A 20,062-nucleotide genomic window follows, 5' to 3' on the forward strand; every position below is an offset into this window, starting at 1 on the left:
AAGGATAGCCCCTCAACCTCGTAACTGGGGGAGCAGAGAGAAATCACCAAGCCCCAGTGCCACTCTGGATATTATGTTGTCTTTCATCTTCATGTCCACATTAAACCTGGAAAATGAAAATGGAATATGAACATGTCTGTAACACAGACAGACAGGTATAATGCTGCCTTTACTGCTTTTATAATCATACTTTATACTGTATGAACCCAATAAAAATGATGGGTAGGCTCACATGCGTCCTTATGTTGTGTGTGTGTATACTTCTTCACAGTTCGTTCATTGACTGTCTGCCTGTTAATCACTTAAACCCTAAATACTTTGTCGAACGGAAACCCCCAGGGTTTCATTCTAGGCCCACTTCTTTTCTTTTTTTTAACTATAACAAATATCTGTGGCAAAAATAGTCGATCTACAAGCTCACAGCGTGTTGCGTTTGTAGACCAAAGATTTAAAATAGTCAGCCCCCCCCCCCCCCACACACACACATACTCCAGTGTTTTGTTACATGAGAAACACCATTTGCGTTGCTGCTATATTAATGTTGGCGTCCGCCGTCTGGACCACAGTGAAGTCTTATTTCTCTGCTGTCACCACTCATTAGAGAGAGAGACAGAGAGAGTCACTGGACACTATTCACTCGTTCTATTGTTAGACAGAGGAACAAGTAAGAGAGACACACAGAGAGAGAGAGGGAGAGAGAGAGTACAGTGTGTGGTCATGTGCTCATATCGTCTCTGTCGCGGTGGAAACCTCATATGTCTAAAACTGTTTTTTCAGGATTCAGATTCAAAAGCATCAAAAGTAGCAGATCTACAAGCTCGAAACGCGTCGTTTCGAGCTTGTGGATCTGCTACTTTTGATGCTTTTGTGTGACGCTGTAGTATGATCGAGTAGGGCGTAGGGAGTACAAAAAGGTAAAGATAGGAAGAGATAGGTGGTTTCAGCCCTACAGCAACGATATGATATGATGGACGATGCCATGCGCTCATGCAGTCTGCTGAGTCGGCTGCCATTACGTTAACCATTAATCGCACCTTCTGCGTGTGTGTGTGTGTGTGTGTGTGTGTGTGTGGTGGGGGGTGGGGTGTAGTTAATGGATTGTAGACTGCGGCAGCACTTGGATGCTACAAGATTTAATTAATATTCCCACCACCTGCCAGCCATAATGCTCATTCTGCAGCACGTCTAGTGCAGTGGTTTTTATACGGCTGTTTGAAAATCGCCGATCTATACGGGTTGCATCGCGACACATTGTGAGCTTGCGGATCTAGCAGTCTGCATCAGGACCGCTGTTAGTCTATTGGCTTTTGTAGTTTGGAGTGTCGCTGATGAGGCATCGTAACCACGGTGATACCGCGCCCGTGTTTAGCAACTGGGTCACTGTGCCGTATTTTTACACACAGCCAGGACTGTTGCTAGGGGGTGCGTGTGTGTGTGTGTGTGTGTGTGTGTGTGTGTGTGTGTGTGTGTGTGTGTGGCATTTAGAGTTTGGGGTTATGCCGATTTTTATGTAGTCGCGTCCCATTGTTGGGCGCCGAAATAGTAGATCAACGAGTACAATTCAGGTTTTAGCGTCACAATATGCAATATGTGTGTGTGTGCATGCATGCGTGTGTGTTCCCAGGGCATGCTGCGGGAGCTGGTGTTGTGATATTGTTTATGAGTTGCAGTCGTATTGCCTGTTAGCTAGAACATTGCCCCATGCTTGATCTGTGTATATGACCTCTGCCCCCATCCGTAGGTGGCCATGTCCCCCACTAGCCGCTGGTCACTGGGCCACATGTACACCCCCCACCGGCCTCCTGTCCACCCATCTCCTCCTCCTCCTCCTCCCCCTCGACTCCCTCATCTTCCTCACAAAACCCTGTCGCAGGTGTTCCTCTTATTCTTCCTTTTGGCACGTTTGCTTTGGGCCAGTGAGCAAGCACCTCTGTTTGTCTGCTTTAATCTGTTCCATGTTGTTGTTGTTGTTGTTGTTCGCTCTGAATCTTTTGTGTGTGTGTGTGTGTTCGCGCGCGCGTGTGCGTGTGGGAGACAGAGAGAGTGACAAAGATAGAATGTGTGCGCTTCCATTCTAATAACTCTTTGAAGATAGAGGTGGTGTGTGTTTTGCTGTGCCGTGCACACGTGCCAGAGTTACATTCATTACTATTAACCCATAGCCAAAGAAATCTAAAGTGACACAGATGCGTTCCAGGTCTCAACTTAAAGCTGCAATCCTATAAGAAAACATATCTGTATGGTGAAGTTCATTAATGCAACATAACTAGCACATCGGCAGTGGTTGGAGGTGGACTCCCTACTCCTCCATTGAGACGTTTACACCCTGGTGTCGGGTAGGGCACCTGCTGATTGATATGTATTCCTGCCTGAAGCTCATCAGCCCAATATTTCCCTAGGATATAAAGTAGGATGCCCTTGGGTTTGAATCCCAGGCGCTACAGTTGCAATTACCTCTCTCTGTCGTCGAGAGGACACAACACTTAGGGATTGCTGCTTTTTAGTGGTTAGATATTAGTAGAGAGCCAGTTTGTGAATAGAACAGTGGTTCTCAACGTCAGGTTCGGGTACCACAAAGGGGTCTAAATTGACCTTTACTGGTCTGTAACTCAGAGAGTGTACAGATGGAACCTTACACTCTCTGAGTTAAATAAACACTGTGAATTTTACAGTGTAGACTGGGGTTCCAGTAGTTTGGCTCAGTGATGCACAACCTTTTTCATTTTCAAGGATCCCCCAGTTTGATATGCATTAGACTACGAACCCCCCATTTGATACAGTTTTGTATCAAATGGAGTCTTTTAACTCTGAGGTTTCAGCCCCCTGTGAACTTGTAGATCTGCTATTTTTGGCTTATGTTCCCTTCAAAGTTGGGATTCTAGGGTTGAAGTTGTAAAAAGAAAAATCCATATCACACAAAGTTTGGGCCCCCCTGTAGTAACTCTGAGCCCCTGCTGTAAGGGTCCATTTGGACTCCTGGTGGTCCCCGGACTTGACACTGCACGAGAAACAGTGAGAATGAATGAATAGAACACACAGAGCAGCAACCCTGTGTCTGTTTCTATGTCGAAACTCAACTGCACATCCTCTGCTTGCTTGTGGTGGAGAGCCATGCATTCCTCCTGCAGTGTTCACAGTCAAAGACCCCCCTCCCTAACCCCCCAAACCCCCAACCCCCCCCCCCCCCCAATCGTCTTGGATTCAATCTCAGAATAAACCAATGGATTGGAAGAAAAAGCGCCCTTGGCAACAAAGCCAAGCCTTTGGATTGGTCGCTCGCGGACAAACGCTGGTGGAAGGGGAGCTTTTTAGGGTTATTTTAGAAAGCTGGCGTTGTCGACTGTGTGTGTGTGTGTGTGTGTGTGGCTTAGTTTGGGAGCCTCTCAGCCGTGTTAGCGGCACACATGGCAGAGAAACAACCAGAACGAACGGCCAGAGCATTATTATGATTTTAATCTGCAAAGTAGATAAATATAGAAAGGAATTTGACCCTGGTCACGTCCGTACAGAGACAGATACAGTAATAACACACATATACTGTACATATTGTTGTTGTCGGACAGAAACCTCTTTTCTCCATATTTTCACTTTTTGTGTTTTTTCGTAAATGAATGCCCTACTTGATCATACCACAGCGTCACACAAAAGCATCAAAAGTAGCAGATCTGCAAGCGCGAAAGATTTTAGCTTGTGGATCTGCTATTTTTGATACCTGAAATGTAACAGTTTTGGACATTTGAGGTTTCCACCCGACTCGTCCATACTCGACTCGGTATTGCTGGTGAATAGAAAGTGCTTTTGCTGTTAGTGCACTATAGCAGTGGTTTTCAACCTTTTTCATGCCAATGACCCCTAAATTGATATACATGTGTATATCAATTTGTGCCAGGGACCCCCAGAAGCAAAGATTTGAGTTAAAAATGTATGTAATGTATTGTAAATATATTAAAAGATTTGCACACATTTTCAAGATTTTCAAAAATAGCAGACCTGTACAAGCTTGTGTATCTGCTATTTTTGAATAGCCAAAACTAAGTGGTTAAAATGATTACTACTAATTTTGCTGGGGACCCCCTGGTACTCCCCCAAGGACCACTGGTGGTCCCCGGACCACTGGTTGAAAACCACTGCACTATAGCGTCAGACTATGTTTTCTCTCAGCCTGACACATTCTCTCCGTCTGTCTGTCTCTCTCTCTCTCCCTCCCTCTCTCTCAGATGGAGCAGCCCTCCATGGATCAGAAGGGTCACGCCAACGTGCCGTGGATTGTGGAGCCGGGTCAGGAGGTCAAGAGAGGAGTCAACACCAAGTATGAGACCACTATTTTCTAACATACACCCGCCTTGTCCACTCCTGTGTGTGTGTGCCTTTCAGAGAGCGCCCTCTACTGGGCCCCACCCCGCCCCCCGCCCCGGAGGGGGGCACGAGCGAGCGACGCACGCTGCCGCTGCGCCAACTCACTGGCCGAAAAAAAAAAAAAAACACAGAAAAAAAAAGCAAACCACTTAACCAAACCAAACCCTCCTGCCCGCCGCTAGCCGAGCCTGTCCACTGCATGATGATGACGTTTGCCCGCTGCGCTCTCTCTTTTCGTTCCCCTGCCTGTCTCTCTCTCTCTCACCCCCCCCCCCCCCAACCCAACCCAACCCTGGCCCCCTATCCTCCTGCCTGCAGGGCTGGCGCATGACCTTTGACCCTGACACTGCGGTGTACTTCTCTGCCTTCACCTATAGGGGGAGCGGGCAGCTCCGTGTTTTTTTATTTTTTGCCTCTACCTGTTTGTCGGTCAGTCGGTCAAGCGGTCGGTTGCTCTGCTGCCAGCTGTTCTTTTTTTTTCTCCCCCCGTTAGGGGGTGCAACCGTTTGGCTGTCTCCCTCTCTCTCTCTCTCTCTCCCTGTTTTTTAAGCCTCCATCCCTCGCTTCTCTCTCTTTATCTCAGCCCCTTTGTCCAGCTCCCCCCGATGAGCGGAAGGAGAAATGAAGCATTGTGCTGCTAGGAGCCTCATTCTGCAGTGCAGACGCTGAAAACTGAACCACTGCGCAGTTTATTGTTACTAGTGAGGGATTTAAGAGAGGACATGTTACTGCGTAGTTTAATATGGGTCAAATTGACTCATCCAAGAAGGTATTTGAAAATAGAACATTTTTCCTTATGTCCCCATTTTGTGTTTGAGTAAGTGTTTGAAGTTTTTTTTTTTTTTAGCAAGTTACATTTTTTGATTTAGTTGAGAATTGAATTGCAAATTACCATTTTCCCCAGCTCCCCCCCCCCCATAAACCTTATTTTATTTGACAAAAGAAACTAAAGAAATAGGAGAAGCGCATGGTGGTCATTTTTTTTTTGATTGATTGAGCGAGTGGGCCGGTGGAGAGGCGGGGTCTGAGGGCTCTCTGGATAAGTGATGTCATCTCATTCGCAGGGCAATGGCGGACCCTCATGTCTATTACTGTGGAATGCAAAGAATGTAGCCAGCCCTAAACACGGACCTTATCACACAATGCAATGCAAAATGGACTACAGTGTCAAAGGACTACAAACATGGACGCCCTCTCACAGTGTTTAAGGTTGACTACAAAAAAAACTAAACAAAACATTAACATCTGTCATCCACATGAGTGATGCTCGACACAGCAAGCATCGAACCAACAGAATGGACACACAGTTTCACCAAAATACACACATTTACACACACACACACACACACACACACACACACACACACACACACACACACACACACACACACACACACACACACACACACACACACACTGGACTGCATCTTGACGGACGGCCGTCTGCTCTGAATGTACACTTATTTGAAAGAAGCCACCGTTTCCTTCATGCGGCCAACCGGGAGGCATGACCTTTGAACTCTAAACTTTGGGGAGGTCACAGCATCTTTTTGGAGTATGGTTACTAGGGCGTCTGTGGGGTTCACCATGGGGCATGTGTCTATATGGGTTCAAGGACTCCTGGCGAACTCTCTTTGGTCTTATTGTCTTTTCTTTCTGGTCAAAAACCATACCGATATATTATGCACAAACAAACAAATGTGATTGGACGAGCTGCAAGCGCAGCCGAGATGCAACGAGTCGCGTCACAACAGAGGATGGACCTAAAGTGATCGAAACAACTGTTTAAAACAAAAGAGAAAAAAAAAGAAGTATTCTATTCGTATTGCCCGACATTTTAATGTTTACTATGAGAGTATTATATTACCATAATGATTATGATTATTCTTGTGCAATTCTTGTCTACTGTTGTCTTTAATGTTACATTATTTTTCTATGATATGCTGAGATGATAATTTTGAGCTTGAGAATGATGGCCATCCTTTAAAAAATAAATATATATGAATATAGATATATATAGATATATATTATGAAAGAAACAGCATAGTTCTCTACAGAGACTGAATGTCGCGGGTGGCTAGCTACAGTAACTCTTGTCAGGTCAACTTGTTATCTTTTCCCTTGGGGCTCTTATCTCACTCGTAGATGTAATATTTTAAACGCAGTATTACTGTATTATTTGGATGAAACATATATCCAGACTATAAAATGTACATAGATATTTTGCCAACTCATTGTTCATACATGTAATGTAATAAAGAAAACATGAAAAAGAGGACAAAAAAATATGGTTTGCAGTACATGGCACTGGAAACAAGGTACCACGCTGTAAAACATCAGTGTTAATTTAACTCTGATATCAGTGGAGATCAAAGTTCAAGGGATCAAAGATAAAAAAGGATCAAATGGACCCTTGTAGGGTGCATTTGGTTCCATTTGTACACTCTCTGAGTCACAAATGGACAAATTAACACTGAGGATTTTACTGTGCACAATTACGGTCAGGGTTGAAAAAAACAACAATCAGAGGTGATAGATTTTAAGTTTGTAATTTGAAATAAAAAGTGCGAGGAGGTTTATGTGGTGACATCACTGCTGAATAAGTAATGTACATAGGCTTGGGGCTTCCAGCACAAAGACTTTTGTAGTTTTGGTCATTATGTATATCCTTGTACAGCACATGGAATAAAATATGACTTGTACAACCATTATTCATCCTTGGTGTATGCATATATGAAAATATTTTATCTCATTCATTACACAGATTGACATAATACTCAGGGGTCTGTGATTGATTGATTGATTGATTGATTGATTGTTCTGTGTATGAGGGACCATTTTTAAACTTTTTTTTATTTATTTCAGTTTAGTTTTAGTTACTTTTTTTATTAGTTTTAGTGTTTTAGTTTTTTATTGTAATAGTAGATATTTTTCAGGGGCAATATTCAAAAAGGTCAGGAAAAGTATTCGCTGCCATTTAAAACTGGCACAACAAAAAAATTGGAAGCTAGATTTCATATCCACACAAAGCTTATTTATGGAATGAATGGACAAAAATAAGGACATGTTCTGATTTTCTTATGAGGGTTTCTGCATATTGATGTCTTCAGTCACTGATGTGTCAAGTTGGACAACACAGAAGAAGAGAGCCGGAGGCGAAGCTTTTGGTGACGTTTGTTTTCATCAGGAGTCCGGCATTGGAAAACTGCTCCAATATGTGCAACAAGGTGTTGCTGATTCAAGTTTGTTACTGCAACTCCAAGTGGGGTAACATAAACGTTAGTTTGTTTGTAGTCTCGCAAGCCAGACTGTTGCCTCCCACAATTTTCAAACGCTTCCGTCATACAGTCTGGAGCACGGAAGCTCTGAAAATGATAAACGCGGTAAAGCGGATTTGAAGCCTCCTCCCCGCTTCCGTTTCGTCTTTATAGTCGCTATATAGCTTGCTGCTTAGCAGAAATATGTAAAGATATTTTTAAATATATTTTCGTGAACGGAAATTATGAACAGATGACAGCTTCTTGCCTCGGATTTCGGGAGGTGTACTGTAGTTCCAAACTCTACATAGCATTCGGGGATTGTGGAATAGTTGTCTGGCTACGCGAGACTAGTTTGTTTTTAAACAAACGTTGACAAATATTTGTTTAGCGTTTGTTTTGACTGTGTCCATTTGTAAACACTTTGTGTGCCATATAATTTTATAGAGTAACACCACCTTCATGGTGCTTGTCATCATATTATTGGTTGAAATGGTTCCAGACCTGCTGAATCACACATCACATTTTAGGGACTTTTGATATCAAAATACCCAAAATGGAGTTATTTTCAGCTTTTTTGGCATCTGTTGTGAACTATGTCCCCATTATGACCCACGGTCCTTCTCAGCTCCTGTAGTCTCTGGCCGAGCACTATGGACAGCACCCTGCGTCTGTGAAGTACTTTTACAGTATTACAGTATAGTAGCCTTCATATCAGTAGTATTAGCCAGAAACTCATAAACTGAGTACTTTTATGAAGTTATGAATGTATTAACCCATTAAGACCTGAGGCCGATTCTACAAATGCCTTCTAAATCAGTAGTTCTAAAACTTTTTCGTGCCATGGATCCCCCAAAATGATATACAGGTATATATATGGCCACACGGTCACCAATCTGAAAATGTTTTGTGCCAGGGACCCCCAGAAGAATACATTCAAAATTATTCAAACATTTTTGACAAACACACACAAGATTTTTCAAAAATGTTCAAAAAGGTACAAACTCGCTGTGAGCTTGTATATCTGCTGTTTTCGAATAGCCAACGCTAAAATCTAAAATGTCACAGATGCTTTCCAGGTTTTCATTGGTTAAGAGTACCAGCTCCAGTACATAACACCTCTCTCTCTCCCTCTCTTGCCCTGTTTAATCCATTAATTAGTCAAAAAGAACCAAACCTAACCCCCCAAACTGTCATGCCATTTTTAGAGGCTGACATTTTGTGGAGGTGTAAGGTAAATCAGAGATCCCCAACCAACCCCTGGTGCGTGTGCGTGTGCGTGTGCGTGTGTGTGTGTGTGTGTGTGTGTGTGTGTGTGTGTGTGTGTGTGCGTGTGCGCGTGTGCGTGTGTGTGTATGTGCGTGCGTGCGTGCACGCTGTACTGTACATCATTGTAGGGCTCTGCATGCACAGAGGCATAAATCAGCCATTACACTGAGCCAATTATAGTGGCCCTTGGCTGGGATCCCAGGGCCCATGCAGACAGGCCTGGGTAACGTGCGTCTGTACATCTGTGTGTGTGTGTGTGTGTGTGTGTGTGTGTGTGTGTGTGTGTGTGTGTGTGTGTGTGTGTGTGTGTGTGTGTGTGTGTGTGTGTGTGTGTGTGTGTGTGTGTGGTGGGCCACAAGTCTCACTGGAGCTCGATGAGAACACTCTGCACAAGGTGGCTGTCAACCAGTGGTGGACAAAGTACTCAAGAGTAACAGTACATTCAACAGTCAAAGTATAGATACTCCTGGTCAAACTACTCGACTACAAGGGAAAGTTGCCATGTCAGGTTTGTATTTGAGTGTTTAACCCCTTAAAACCGGGAAAGCATCTGTGTCATTTCAGATTTTAGCGTTGACTTATCAAAAATAGCAGATCTACAAGCTCACAGTGCGTGGCGCGCTGCATGCTTGTACATCTGCTATTTTTGAATATTTTAGATTTTTTTTTAAAGTGTGTGGTCCCTGGGACAAAACATTTTCAGGCGGGGTCTGAAATATATATCAATGTGGCGGTCCTTGGCACGAAAAAGTGTGAGAACTACTGATTTAGAAGGCATTTGTAGAATCGGCCTCAGGTTTTAAAGGAGTAGTTCACCCAAAAAAATACTTATTTTCAATCAATTACACACACTATAATCTATACTTTGACTCAGTGCTGGGGTTGAGTACTTTGTCCACCACTGGTCCTGAGAACATGGATCTTCTCTATGTGGGATGAGGAGCTCTGCAATCAAGCCAACGCTGTCCAGGTGTGTTGAAGCTGTCTTTAAGCAATGGGGGACACAGTTCCTGAATCAACTGCAACAGTAAGTTTATGCATCATTCCATCATCACATGATGTCCAAACATTGCATACAGCACTTACAAATAACTGCTATTCACTCAGTTAATAAAAACAGTGATGGGCAGTAAATTTATCCTTTATCTACCAGGTTCTATAAATATTATTATTATATATATATTATAATATAATATATTCTATAAATAGATATTATAGAACTCCCTTTACAAGAGTTCTATAATAAATGATCCAAAGGTTGTGGCACACATCTAGCCATATGGTTCACATGACGCTCGTCTGTCACGATCGGCGGCCATTTTCTCAGAGTTATAATGTATCAGAGTGCAATACACCTCCCAGCCGATAGGGTCGCGTAGTTGAAAGCATATGGAGAAAACTCTGAGAAAATTGCCACCGATCGGATTAAAATGCTTTTTATTGAACAATACGGAAGATACAGGTACTGAGACGCGCCCGATGTAAATTGTAACATCCGTGGCCATGGGGTAAGCACTTTATATTTGAAATCTGATGTTTTTTTGCCTTTTTTTTACCTAAAGTTTTAGCTCATGCCTCCTTCAATGCATGAGAGCTGGCAAGCCGCCGCTTATCACCCGACAGAGAGGAGTATCCCTGATTAGACGTAGCACGTGGAAGGAACACATTATTCCAACCAGTTCCTTTCCCCTCCATCAGGCGCCCCAGCTGACCAGGGGGATGCAGTTTAGAGACCAGGATTACTGCATGTTTTTGTGAGGGTACCTACCCTGGGGGACATGGGGAGAACATGCAAACTCCACCCAGAAAGGCCCTTTCCACCTAGGGTATGGGCACTGATGACGCGGAGGAGAGAACTGATGTTTATAGATGTACGGGTTGTACGGTGCCAAGCTCCGCCATGACTGCCTGATGATGAGGTCTGGCACACATGCATGCCTTTAGCTAGCATGCATCCTCACACAAAACGTACTGTTTTAAAAAAAATAGCACATGTCACAAAATAGATTGAAACTGAACTTTTTGTATAGTGGTATTAGTCCGGGAGTCAAAGGGTGATTTTTGGCTGAACGTGGTTTCGTCGGTAAAAGTTTTTTTCTCAACTGATTCTTGCTGCTGGGGGTCCCCTCTTAAGGATTCAAGAGGGTGCCCAGTGAAATCCCTTGGGCATTTTTTATTATTAACCCCTTAATGCCCAAAACACTAAAAATTCACCCAAAATAGACTTCTATGGTATTTCATGCAAAATACTTGATCTAAATGCTTACATTTGGTTTCTACAGTGTGTATCCATGTAAGTGGATGTGTACAGTGCATTACATTTAATATTTATGCATTTTTAACCCCTTCCTGCCCAGAACAACATAATCTTTAAACTGTGATATTGTACATGTACAGAAATCAAATCAAATCAAATGCATTAGATCTGCTTTATACAATAGTGGAACTTGTTTCCTTTTGGATGAATGCACATTAACCCTTTCAGGCCTTCCATCTTGAGCATCCTGCACAAAAATATCTACAGAACATATTCCCCTGGGGGGGAAAAAGAAAAGAAAAAAACAAATATATATATATATATATATATTCCCCCAGCCCTAAGCCACCACTGCCTCAACTTATCCGCCCCAATAACCGCGCGAGCCACCTTCCGGATAACCTTGTCATTGGACAACCCGAGTCGGAAGGCTCGGCGGGCCTGGGCTGCAGAGACAACCGAGCGGAGCTGCAAGAGGCCGATGCCGCCATCGGAATTGCTTGAGTAGAGGATCCCGTTGCTAGACGATTGATGCAAGCGGAACCACTCCCTCACTCTGAGGTGTGGGGGCGGTGCCTATGTGATCCGCGGCGTAAAGAACCCTCGGTAGGGCAAAGCGGTTCAACAGATCAAACTTCATTCGGGGATCGAGGGGGGCCCTGCCGATCCTGTCACTCCACGCGGAGACCGAGGCTTCGCAGGCCGGAGACGAAAAACCGTCAAGCGGGCTCACTCTGAGGCCGAGATATTTCTCGTAACCAGCAGGATCGATCAGGTGCAACTGCTCACCGTCAAAGGCCCAATCGGTGTTAACATTGTAGGTCAGCCGGCTGCCCTTCTTTTCGATAAAGAACCCATGACACTTACCGGCGTTAACCCGCATGCCGGTAAGTTGGCAGAAAGCCCCCAGAATGTTCAAGTTTCTCCGTATGCCTTCCCTTGAGTCACTAAACAATGCTAGATCGTCAGCAAACGCCATCGCCACCACGGAGACATCCCCGAAGGAGAATCCCCGCCCTTCGCGTTCGATAGTGGTGATTAATGGATCAACCGCTAGATTGAAAAGTAGAGGAGACAGGGAGTCACCCTGTTTCACACCCACCTTCATTTCAATGTCTGGTGTTGTCCCGTCCCCACACCTGACCCTCGTCGTACATCCATCGTAGCCCGCAAAGATTACGTCCGCCATGTGCCGGTCGAGACCCCGCCTCTCCAGCACCGCCTGGAGGTGTTGATGCGAGACCGTATCGAACGCTTTTTGGAAATCGATGAACACCACGCCCAAAGGTTTGCCCTGCCCCTTACTGTGCTTTAACGCTGACTCGAGTAACATCAAGTTCTCCGAGCAGCCAGACGAGGGAATGAACCCCCGCTGTCGAGGGTGTAAGGGGCAGGCGGCTCTCATTCGCCCGTCGAGGATACGGGAAAAGAGACCGATAATCACCGAGGTGATGGTAATGGGCCTCCAGTTGCCAAGTAGGACTAGCTTGGCGGGGTCATCACTTTTAGGGATAAGCGTCGTACGGCACCGCTTCAGGCACTGGGGGACATAGCCAGCGACCAACCACGACAAGTAGATGTGCGCGAGTTGCGAGCCGTCAGGGTCCCATAGTAGCAACTCAGAACGAGTGATACCGCCGGGACCCGCCGCTTTGCCGTTCTGCATGCGCTAACAAGACAAGAGTGAACCTCTTCACCCGAGACCAAATCGCCGAGGACAGTATTGTCAGCCCCACCAAAGGAACGGAAATGGCCCAGTCCAAGAAACGGTCGCTCTAGCCCCCAAGCATTTTGGTAGAAACGATGTATTCCATGCATGGGTATCAAGCGCCGAAAATGGTACTCGGGAGAACCAAACCTTTAGGGGTAGTGGCTATCCTGGGCGAAACAATAGGACACCGTGCACGCCCGCCCCAGTCCCTGACAACACCAACCACCCGGAGGGCCCACAAGCCCGCCGCTCAAGAGCGACGAGACAGGACCCAGGGGCGATTAGGTGTCATACGAGGGCCGAGGGTAGGTGGACGGGTACCCAGTCGCATAAGTTAATGAGTCCAACTCGACACGCGTCAAGGAAGGTACTCGGAGGTATAGGGCTTTAACGCCCTGATACTCTCGAAAGGCTGTGTCCCCACTATCTCCGGGGCACAATTCATTGGAACCATAACTGATTTAATGAGCCTTTCGCAGTTTCACTGTACAAGCCGTTTGTACTTAGACATGCATGGCTTAATCTTTGAGACAAGCATATGCTACTGGCAGGATCAACCAGGTAGGCCTCCTGTTCCGCCGCAACAGCGCGCCCAGCTGAGGCGCGCGCCGTGGGGTTGCAGGTCCGCGGAGGCCGCCCAAGGCCCCCCGTGAGAGGGGCGGGCGGTGGTCTCCCGGCGGCGTGCACTGCGACGGTCACCACTTCCTCCTTTGCCCCCTAGCCAGGTCGACGGCATGTTACGGGGTATCGGCGCCCGTGGCCCGGTACGCAGCTGTTTGGTCGGTCGCCGGAGTACCCGCCGCATACGGATCTCCTCGCCAAAAGGCGAGGCCGACAGCGGGGGCCCTCAGGCGGTCTGTGGCAGGGCAACTTGGTCAGACGGTGCGTCTCGGTCTCGCTAGGCCGGGGTCGGCAGCGGAGGAGTGCGGAGGACAGGCCACCGAGGCCTCTCCGCACGTGGTCCCTCCGCGCCTGGTCGGGCCCGCAGGCTGCAAGCAGCGTCCGTTGACGGGCATCTTCCACCAGCATGCGACCCAGTGAAATTTGGATTGGAAATGCAGCTGCAGAGTACATGGTTTGCCATGCACATTGTCCTGTCACTGTATTTTGTAGGATGCTCAAGACAGTTTTAGATAGGATTCTTTCCTTTTTCTTTTATACATTCCTTTAAACTTGGTTCTTGTCTCCGTCTCTGATTCTGGTGTCTCAGGAAAATGTGGTTAGTTGGTATCATTGGACCTTAACATAGGATATGCTGTATATGACCACTTCCACATAAACATTATTCATTTCTTATACAGCTAATTTGAAGCATTTGAATTGATTTACTGTGCATAACATGTCATAAATCAACATTTTTAATGGATTTTGGTGCTTCGGGTGTGAAGGAGTTAATATCTATGAAATGTTCTAATGTGAAATCAAAAAACAAAATTTTACACATCCACGTTCATTGATAAACACTGTAGAAATCAAATTTGATGCGCTAAATCAATATTTTTGCATAAAATGCCATATAAAACGTTTTTTTTTTTGGGCATTTAAGGGTTAATGATTAAAAGATGGTTGCCCTCAAAGGGTTAATATGCATTCATCCAAAAGGAAACATGACCAGTTCCACTATTAGACTTAGTAGAAAGCAGATCTGATGCATTTGATTTCTGTGCATGTTCTATTTCACAATATCACAGTTTAAAGATTAAGTTGTTCTGGGAATGAAGGGGTTAATATTTAAAAGTTTACAAATATTAAATCTAATGCACTGTACACATCCACTTACATGGATACACACTGTAGAAAGCAAATTTTAAGCAATTAGATCAAGTATTTTGCATGAAATACCATAGAAGTCTATTTTGGGTGAATTCTTAGTGTTTTGGGCATTAAGGGGTTAACAATAAAAAAATGCCCAAGGGATTTCACCGGGCACCCTCTTGAATCCTTAAGAGGGGACCCCCAGCAGCAAGAATCAGTTGAGAAAAAAACTTTTACCGACGAAACCACGTTAAGCCCCATGACTCCCGGACTATATAGTTTTCAAAAATAATGTGTGGTTGTCCCAAGGCACACCTGGACATAATAATAGCAAGGTGTTCCATAAGTGTGAATATAATGGCGTTCGCCCACTGAGCAAGAGCATCTTCTTTAACTACAGTAGACTGACATGTAGAGCGTGCCTTTGAAAGGCTGACCAAGCATTGTCGTGTGCCATAAACCACCGCGATGAACGAACGCCCACAATCTGGAGCAAGTCGAGCAGGGGCGATCTGTTAGCTGAGGCCAGTGACAGCCAGGCTGTTTTGTAAGTCTCAGGGGATGGGGGGTGGGGAATCCATGCCCCTGCATTTGATATCCCCCGTCTGGTCATTCATCATTAAAGGGATATTTCACTTGCAAAAAAACTTTGGGTCATTTTATCGTCTACACAGGCTTTTGTGAGCCCCCCAGACAGTTTTTAAGTTGCTTGATTCAATATTTAGATATTTGATATTCATTTTATCAGACACGCCCCCTTCCTATACAAACCCATTATAACTTCAAACTCCATTTTAACATGTTAGATTCATCAAAAACACCCGTCCTTGGTTCTGGTGAGTCACCCTGCCCTCCTAATACGCGAGGGGGCCGTGTTTTTTAGATTACTTTTTTCATTTATTTTATTTTTTTATTGTATTACATTTTTTTCATTTTCTAAAATCTTTTTTAAAAATAAATGAAAAAAGTAATGGAAAAAAAATATTTTTTTTGAAAGTGAAATATCCCTTTAAGTTCGGTTGGGATTATGTTTTGTCCCTGCTTCTGGTCAGACTGAATTAAATACATGCATTTCCTGTTGGGAAATGTAGACTGTCTGATATATGTTTGGCATACATGTAGGCTATATGGGTCAATGACGTGAGGCTATTTTTTTAGGAATGAGGGCAAAAATGTCAATTGGTGTAGCCAAAAAACTTTGATGGAAATAATTCAACTTGCTTAAAAAGGTTATCAATAAAACACCCTATCAACTAGGGCATGATCTCACATTAAAAATATGGAATAGTCATTGAAAGAAATGGATCACCACAGCTCTGAATATAATAATTCATTGAAATGGGGAATACTAACTGAATTAGGGTTGCCAACCATCTCTTGAAATACGGAATCACCACCCTTATAGTAAGGGACACACTTTGTTCCTAATTTTTGGGAATCAATCAATGACGCATATCTACAAGTTTAAACAGCTCATATACATATACTATAATACAGGTTGTTAACCACCACTTCCCTCTAGACCAGGGATAACTGAACCTGAGTTGTCTCTGTACTTGGACCGCTTTTTTCTGTCTATATCAAATCTCTTTGCCAAAAATAGCCGAACTACAAGCATCAGGACCAGCTGAATCTATTCTATGTTATTATTTTTAGTGATGTGTAATGATAGGATTCGGATGTAGGTACACACACTCACTCACTCACTCACTTTCTTACATTTTTGTCCTGATTAATTGTTGTCAAGTGAAATTAAATAAAGCACCTTAAATAAAGCACCTTGACCGTATTGACAAAATATTTGCTTGATTTTCAGTGTCACGTTATTCATCCGAGTCTTTTACTGTAGAAGCAGCATTGTCAATTGGTGTAAACATCATTTTTCATAAGAATATGATAATACACAGGGAAAACTGGAATAAGTTGTCATTTAGAAAACAGGTTTTCTCAGCATTATGTCCTGCTCAATGTAACAACAACTGCCATAAAATAAATCTAGAGATGATGCTAATACAATCGCATAACATTTCATTTGATATTTTTTTACATGTACCCCAATTGACATTTTCAGGCGCATTCTGTCATTTTCATTGTAAAAATGGTGCAAATGTCTTTTCAAATTACATGAAAACAACATGAGTACAAAATGTACATTTTAACAAACCTGATACATGCCTTTCAATTTGTCATCTTTGCAACCCCATTTTGTCACTGAGCCATATGCTAATATCACAATTTAACCATTTTATTAAAAATATACAGGTATGTTAGTCCTTTTCCTTTATGTTATTCCCTAGTTTGGGAATAGTTGTCAAAATGTGTACATTTATTATGTTTTTTAATTTAAAAAAATGTCAGATCTACAAGCTTGAAGATCATCAGCTATTCTTGCTATTGTATTTATTTTAAACAAATCGAACCCTGGTAAGCACAGTGGAGAAAGGATTGGGGCTAAACCAGTCACTGGGTTACTAAAACCTTAGTGCCAACATGCCGTGCAAGAAATACAAAAGGAACCCATGGTATTGTTTGTGCGAGTGCAGAGATGTGGGTTGGAGCTGGGAGGTGGTGTTGGAGCTTTACGTTCAGGCAATTTAAAGTTGATTGGTAGTGACTTTTTTTTTGGTCCCTAACATTCATCGAGCTCTGGACTTAGTAATTTTTTTTCCGTTTCAGTAGTGACACTACCGAAACGAAAAAAAAATTGTTCCCCCAAAAACCTGTTAGGAGTACGTTTCAGGCAATTTAAAGTTGATTGGTAGTGACTTTTTTTTTGGTCCCTAACATTCATCGAGCTCTGGACTTAGTACTTTTTTTTCCGTTTCGGTAGTGACACTACCGAAACGAAAAAAAAATTGTTCCCCCAAAAACCTGTCAGGAGTACGTTTCAGGCAATTTAAAGTTGATTGGCAGTGACTTTTTTTTTGGTCCCTAACATTCATCGAGCTCTGGACTTATTACATTTTTTTCCGTTTCGGTAGTGACACTACCGAAACGAAAAAAAAAAAGTTCCCCCAAAAACCTGTTAGGAGTACGTTTCAGGCAATTTAAAGTTGATTGGTAGTGACTTTTTTTTTGGTCCCTAACATTCATCGAGCTCTGGACTTAGTACATTTTTTTCCGTTTCGGTAGTGACACTACCGAAACGAAAAATAAAATGTTCCCCCAAAAACCTGTTAGGAGTACGTTTCAGGCAATTTAAAGTTGATTCGTAGTGACTTTTTTGTGACTTTTTTTTTGGTCCCTAACATTCATCGAGCTCTGGACTTAGTAATTTTTTTTCCGTTTCGGTAGTGACACTACCGAAACGAAAAAAAAATTGTTCCCCCAAAAACCTGTTAGGAGTACGTTTCAGGCAATTTAAAGTTGATTGGTAGTGACTTTTTTTTTGGTCCCTAACATTCATCGAGCTCTGGACTGAGTAAATTTTTTCCGTTTCGGTAGTGACACTACCGAAACAAAAAAATAAAATGTTCCCCCAAAAACCTGTTAGGAGTACGTTTCAGGCAATTTAAAGTTGATTGGTAGTGACTTTTTTGTGACTTTTTTTTTGGTCCCTAACATTCATCGAGCTCTGGACTTAGTAATTTTTTTTCCGTTTCGGTAGTGACACTACCGAAACGAAAAAAAAATTGTTCCCCCAAAAACCTGTTAGGAGTACGTTTCAGGCAATTTAAAGTTGATTGGTAGTGACTTTTTTTTTGGTCCCTAACATTCATCGAGCTCTGGACTTAGTACATTTTTTTCCGTTTCGGTAGTGACACTACCGAAACGAAAAAAAAAATGTTCCCCCAAAAACCTGTTAGGAGTACGTTTCAGGCAATTTAAAGTTGATTGGTAGTGACTTTTTTTTTTGTCCCTAACATTCATCGAGCTCTGGACTTAGTACATTTTTTTCCGTTTCGGTAGTGACACTACCGAAACGAAAAAAAAAATGTTCCCCCAAAAACCTGTTAGGAGTCCGTTTCAGGCAATTTAAAGTTGATTGGTAGTGACTTTTTTCACTACTCTGGGCCCTACTCCTCCCCCTACTCTGGGCCCTATTCCTACTCCTCCCCCTACTCTGGGCCCTACTCCTACCCCGGGCCCTATTCCTACTCCTCCCCCTACTCTAGGCCCTACTCCTCCCCCTATTCTGGGCCCTTCTGGGACCTACTCCTACTCCTACTCCCCAACTATATTCCCTCTTTACTCTACCCCTACTCTACTCACTACTCTACTCCGCCTACTCTACACACCCTCTATCTATCTCAGTAACTGAGACCGAATTGGCCAGATTCGGTTTCAGTTACTAAGGTGGTGACTGGATTTGAACCAGGACACTCCTACAAGTTATTCTACGGATATCAGTCAATTTATCCGCTGCCCCAATTTACCGGGGACTTGACGTTAGTGGGAATCGAACCCAGGACCGCTCGGTCCTGGGTCAATTACTAGAATTATCATTCATGTTAAGCAAATGATGCGTAAGACATTCGTAAAGAGTATGTAAACCATTTGTGGTGTTAGGGACCAAAAAAGTCACTACAAAGTACTACCAATCAACTCTAAATTGCCTGAAACGTACTCCTAACAGGTTTTTGGGGGGACGATTTTGGCCTTCACACTTAGTGATTATTTCGGATTTAACTTTCGTTTCGGTGGTGACCAACTTTCGTTTCGGTAGTTTGATTACAAAATGTAAGTTGTGTAAAAAATAATCTGACTATACTAAGTTGTTATTTGTTTGTTTAAGTCAGGCTATACTCTACTCAGAGTCATAAGTTTACAAAATGTACTAAAGTACAGTGAACGTCTGTGCGGTTTGTCTTCATCACTGAAAATAACGTACATGTAAACTGATGTCATGTGCAGTTGGGGTGAAGAAACACAACCATTTCACTCCTAATAATACCTATTTGATTTGACATCCTGACTTGCTGCTGTAGCTGAGGCTTGAACCTGTTACCTGCGGCTCACTAGTCAGTGACTCTATCCATTCACCTACAGCTGTTTCCTTGGAATCTGTGGTTCTGAAACGTTTTGTTGTCAACCCCCCAAATTGACATGTATTTGGGCAGTGGACCCCAATGTGAAAAGATGTAGTGTCAGGGCCCCCCGTGAAAAAGATTTATATTTATGCTGTAACACATTTTTTTAAAGTTATTTGTCTTGTTTGTTGTTCAAGTCAAAGCACCAGGAAGGCTGTACTTGTCAGCCAGCTGTTAGCTCAATGGGTAGAGACGCAGTATTCATGATCCAGAGGCCATGAGTTCAAATCCCATTGATGTCTTTCCTATGATTCTTTCCTTTGCAGACTGGCTTCCAGAAGATCAACTGAAAACTACCAGGAAGGCTATATTTGTCATCCAACTGTTAGCTCAATGGGTTGAGACGCAGTATACATGATCCAGAGGCCATGAGTTCAAATCCCATTGATGTCTTTCCTATGATTCTTTCCTTTGCAGACTGGCTTCC

At 43.5% G+C, this 20,062-nt stretch overlaps 1 protein-coding gene across 1 annotated transcript in view; it reads left to right on the forward strand.

Moving 5' to 3' along the window:
- anks1b (ankyrin repeat and sterile alpha motif domain containing 1B) overlaps positions 1-7,064 on the forward strand; it is a 316,968-nt gene extending 309,904 nt beyond the window's left edge. The window contains 2 exon segments of the mRNA XM_084049725.1: positions 4,218-4,309; positions 5,421-7,064. Coding sequence (XP_083905851.1) covers positions 4,218-4,309; positions 5,421-5,469 — 141 coding nt within the window. The 3' untranslated portion in view covers positions 5,470-7,064.
- Positions 7,065-20,062: the final 12,998 nt, after the last annotated feature.

The sequence above is a fragment of the Gymnoscopelus microlampas genome (genome assembly GCF_963454915.1).
Source record: "Gymnoscopelus microlampas genome assembly, chromosome: 23".
Lineage (NCBI taxonomy): Eukaryota > Metazoa > Chordata > Actinopteri > Myctophiformes > Myctophidae > Gymnoscopelus > Gymnoscopelus microlampas.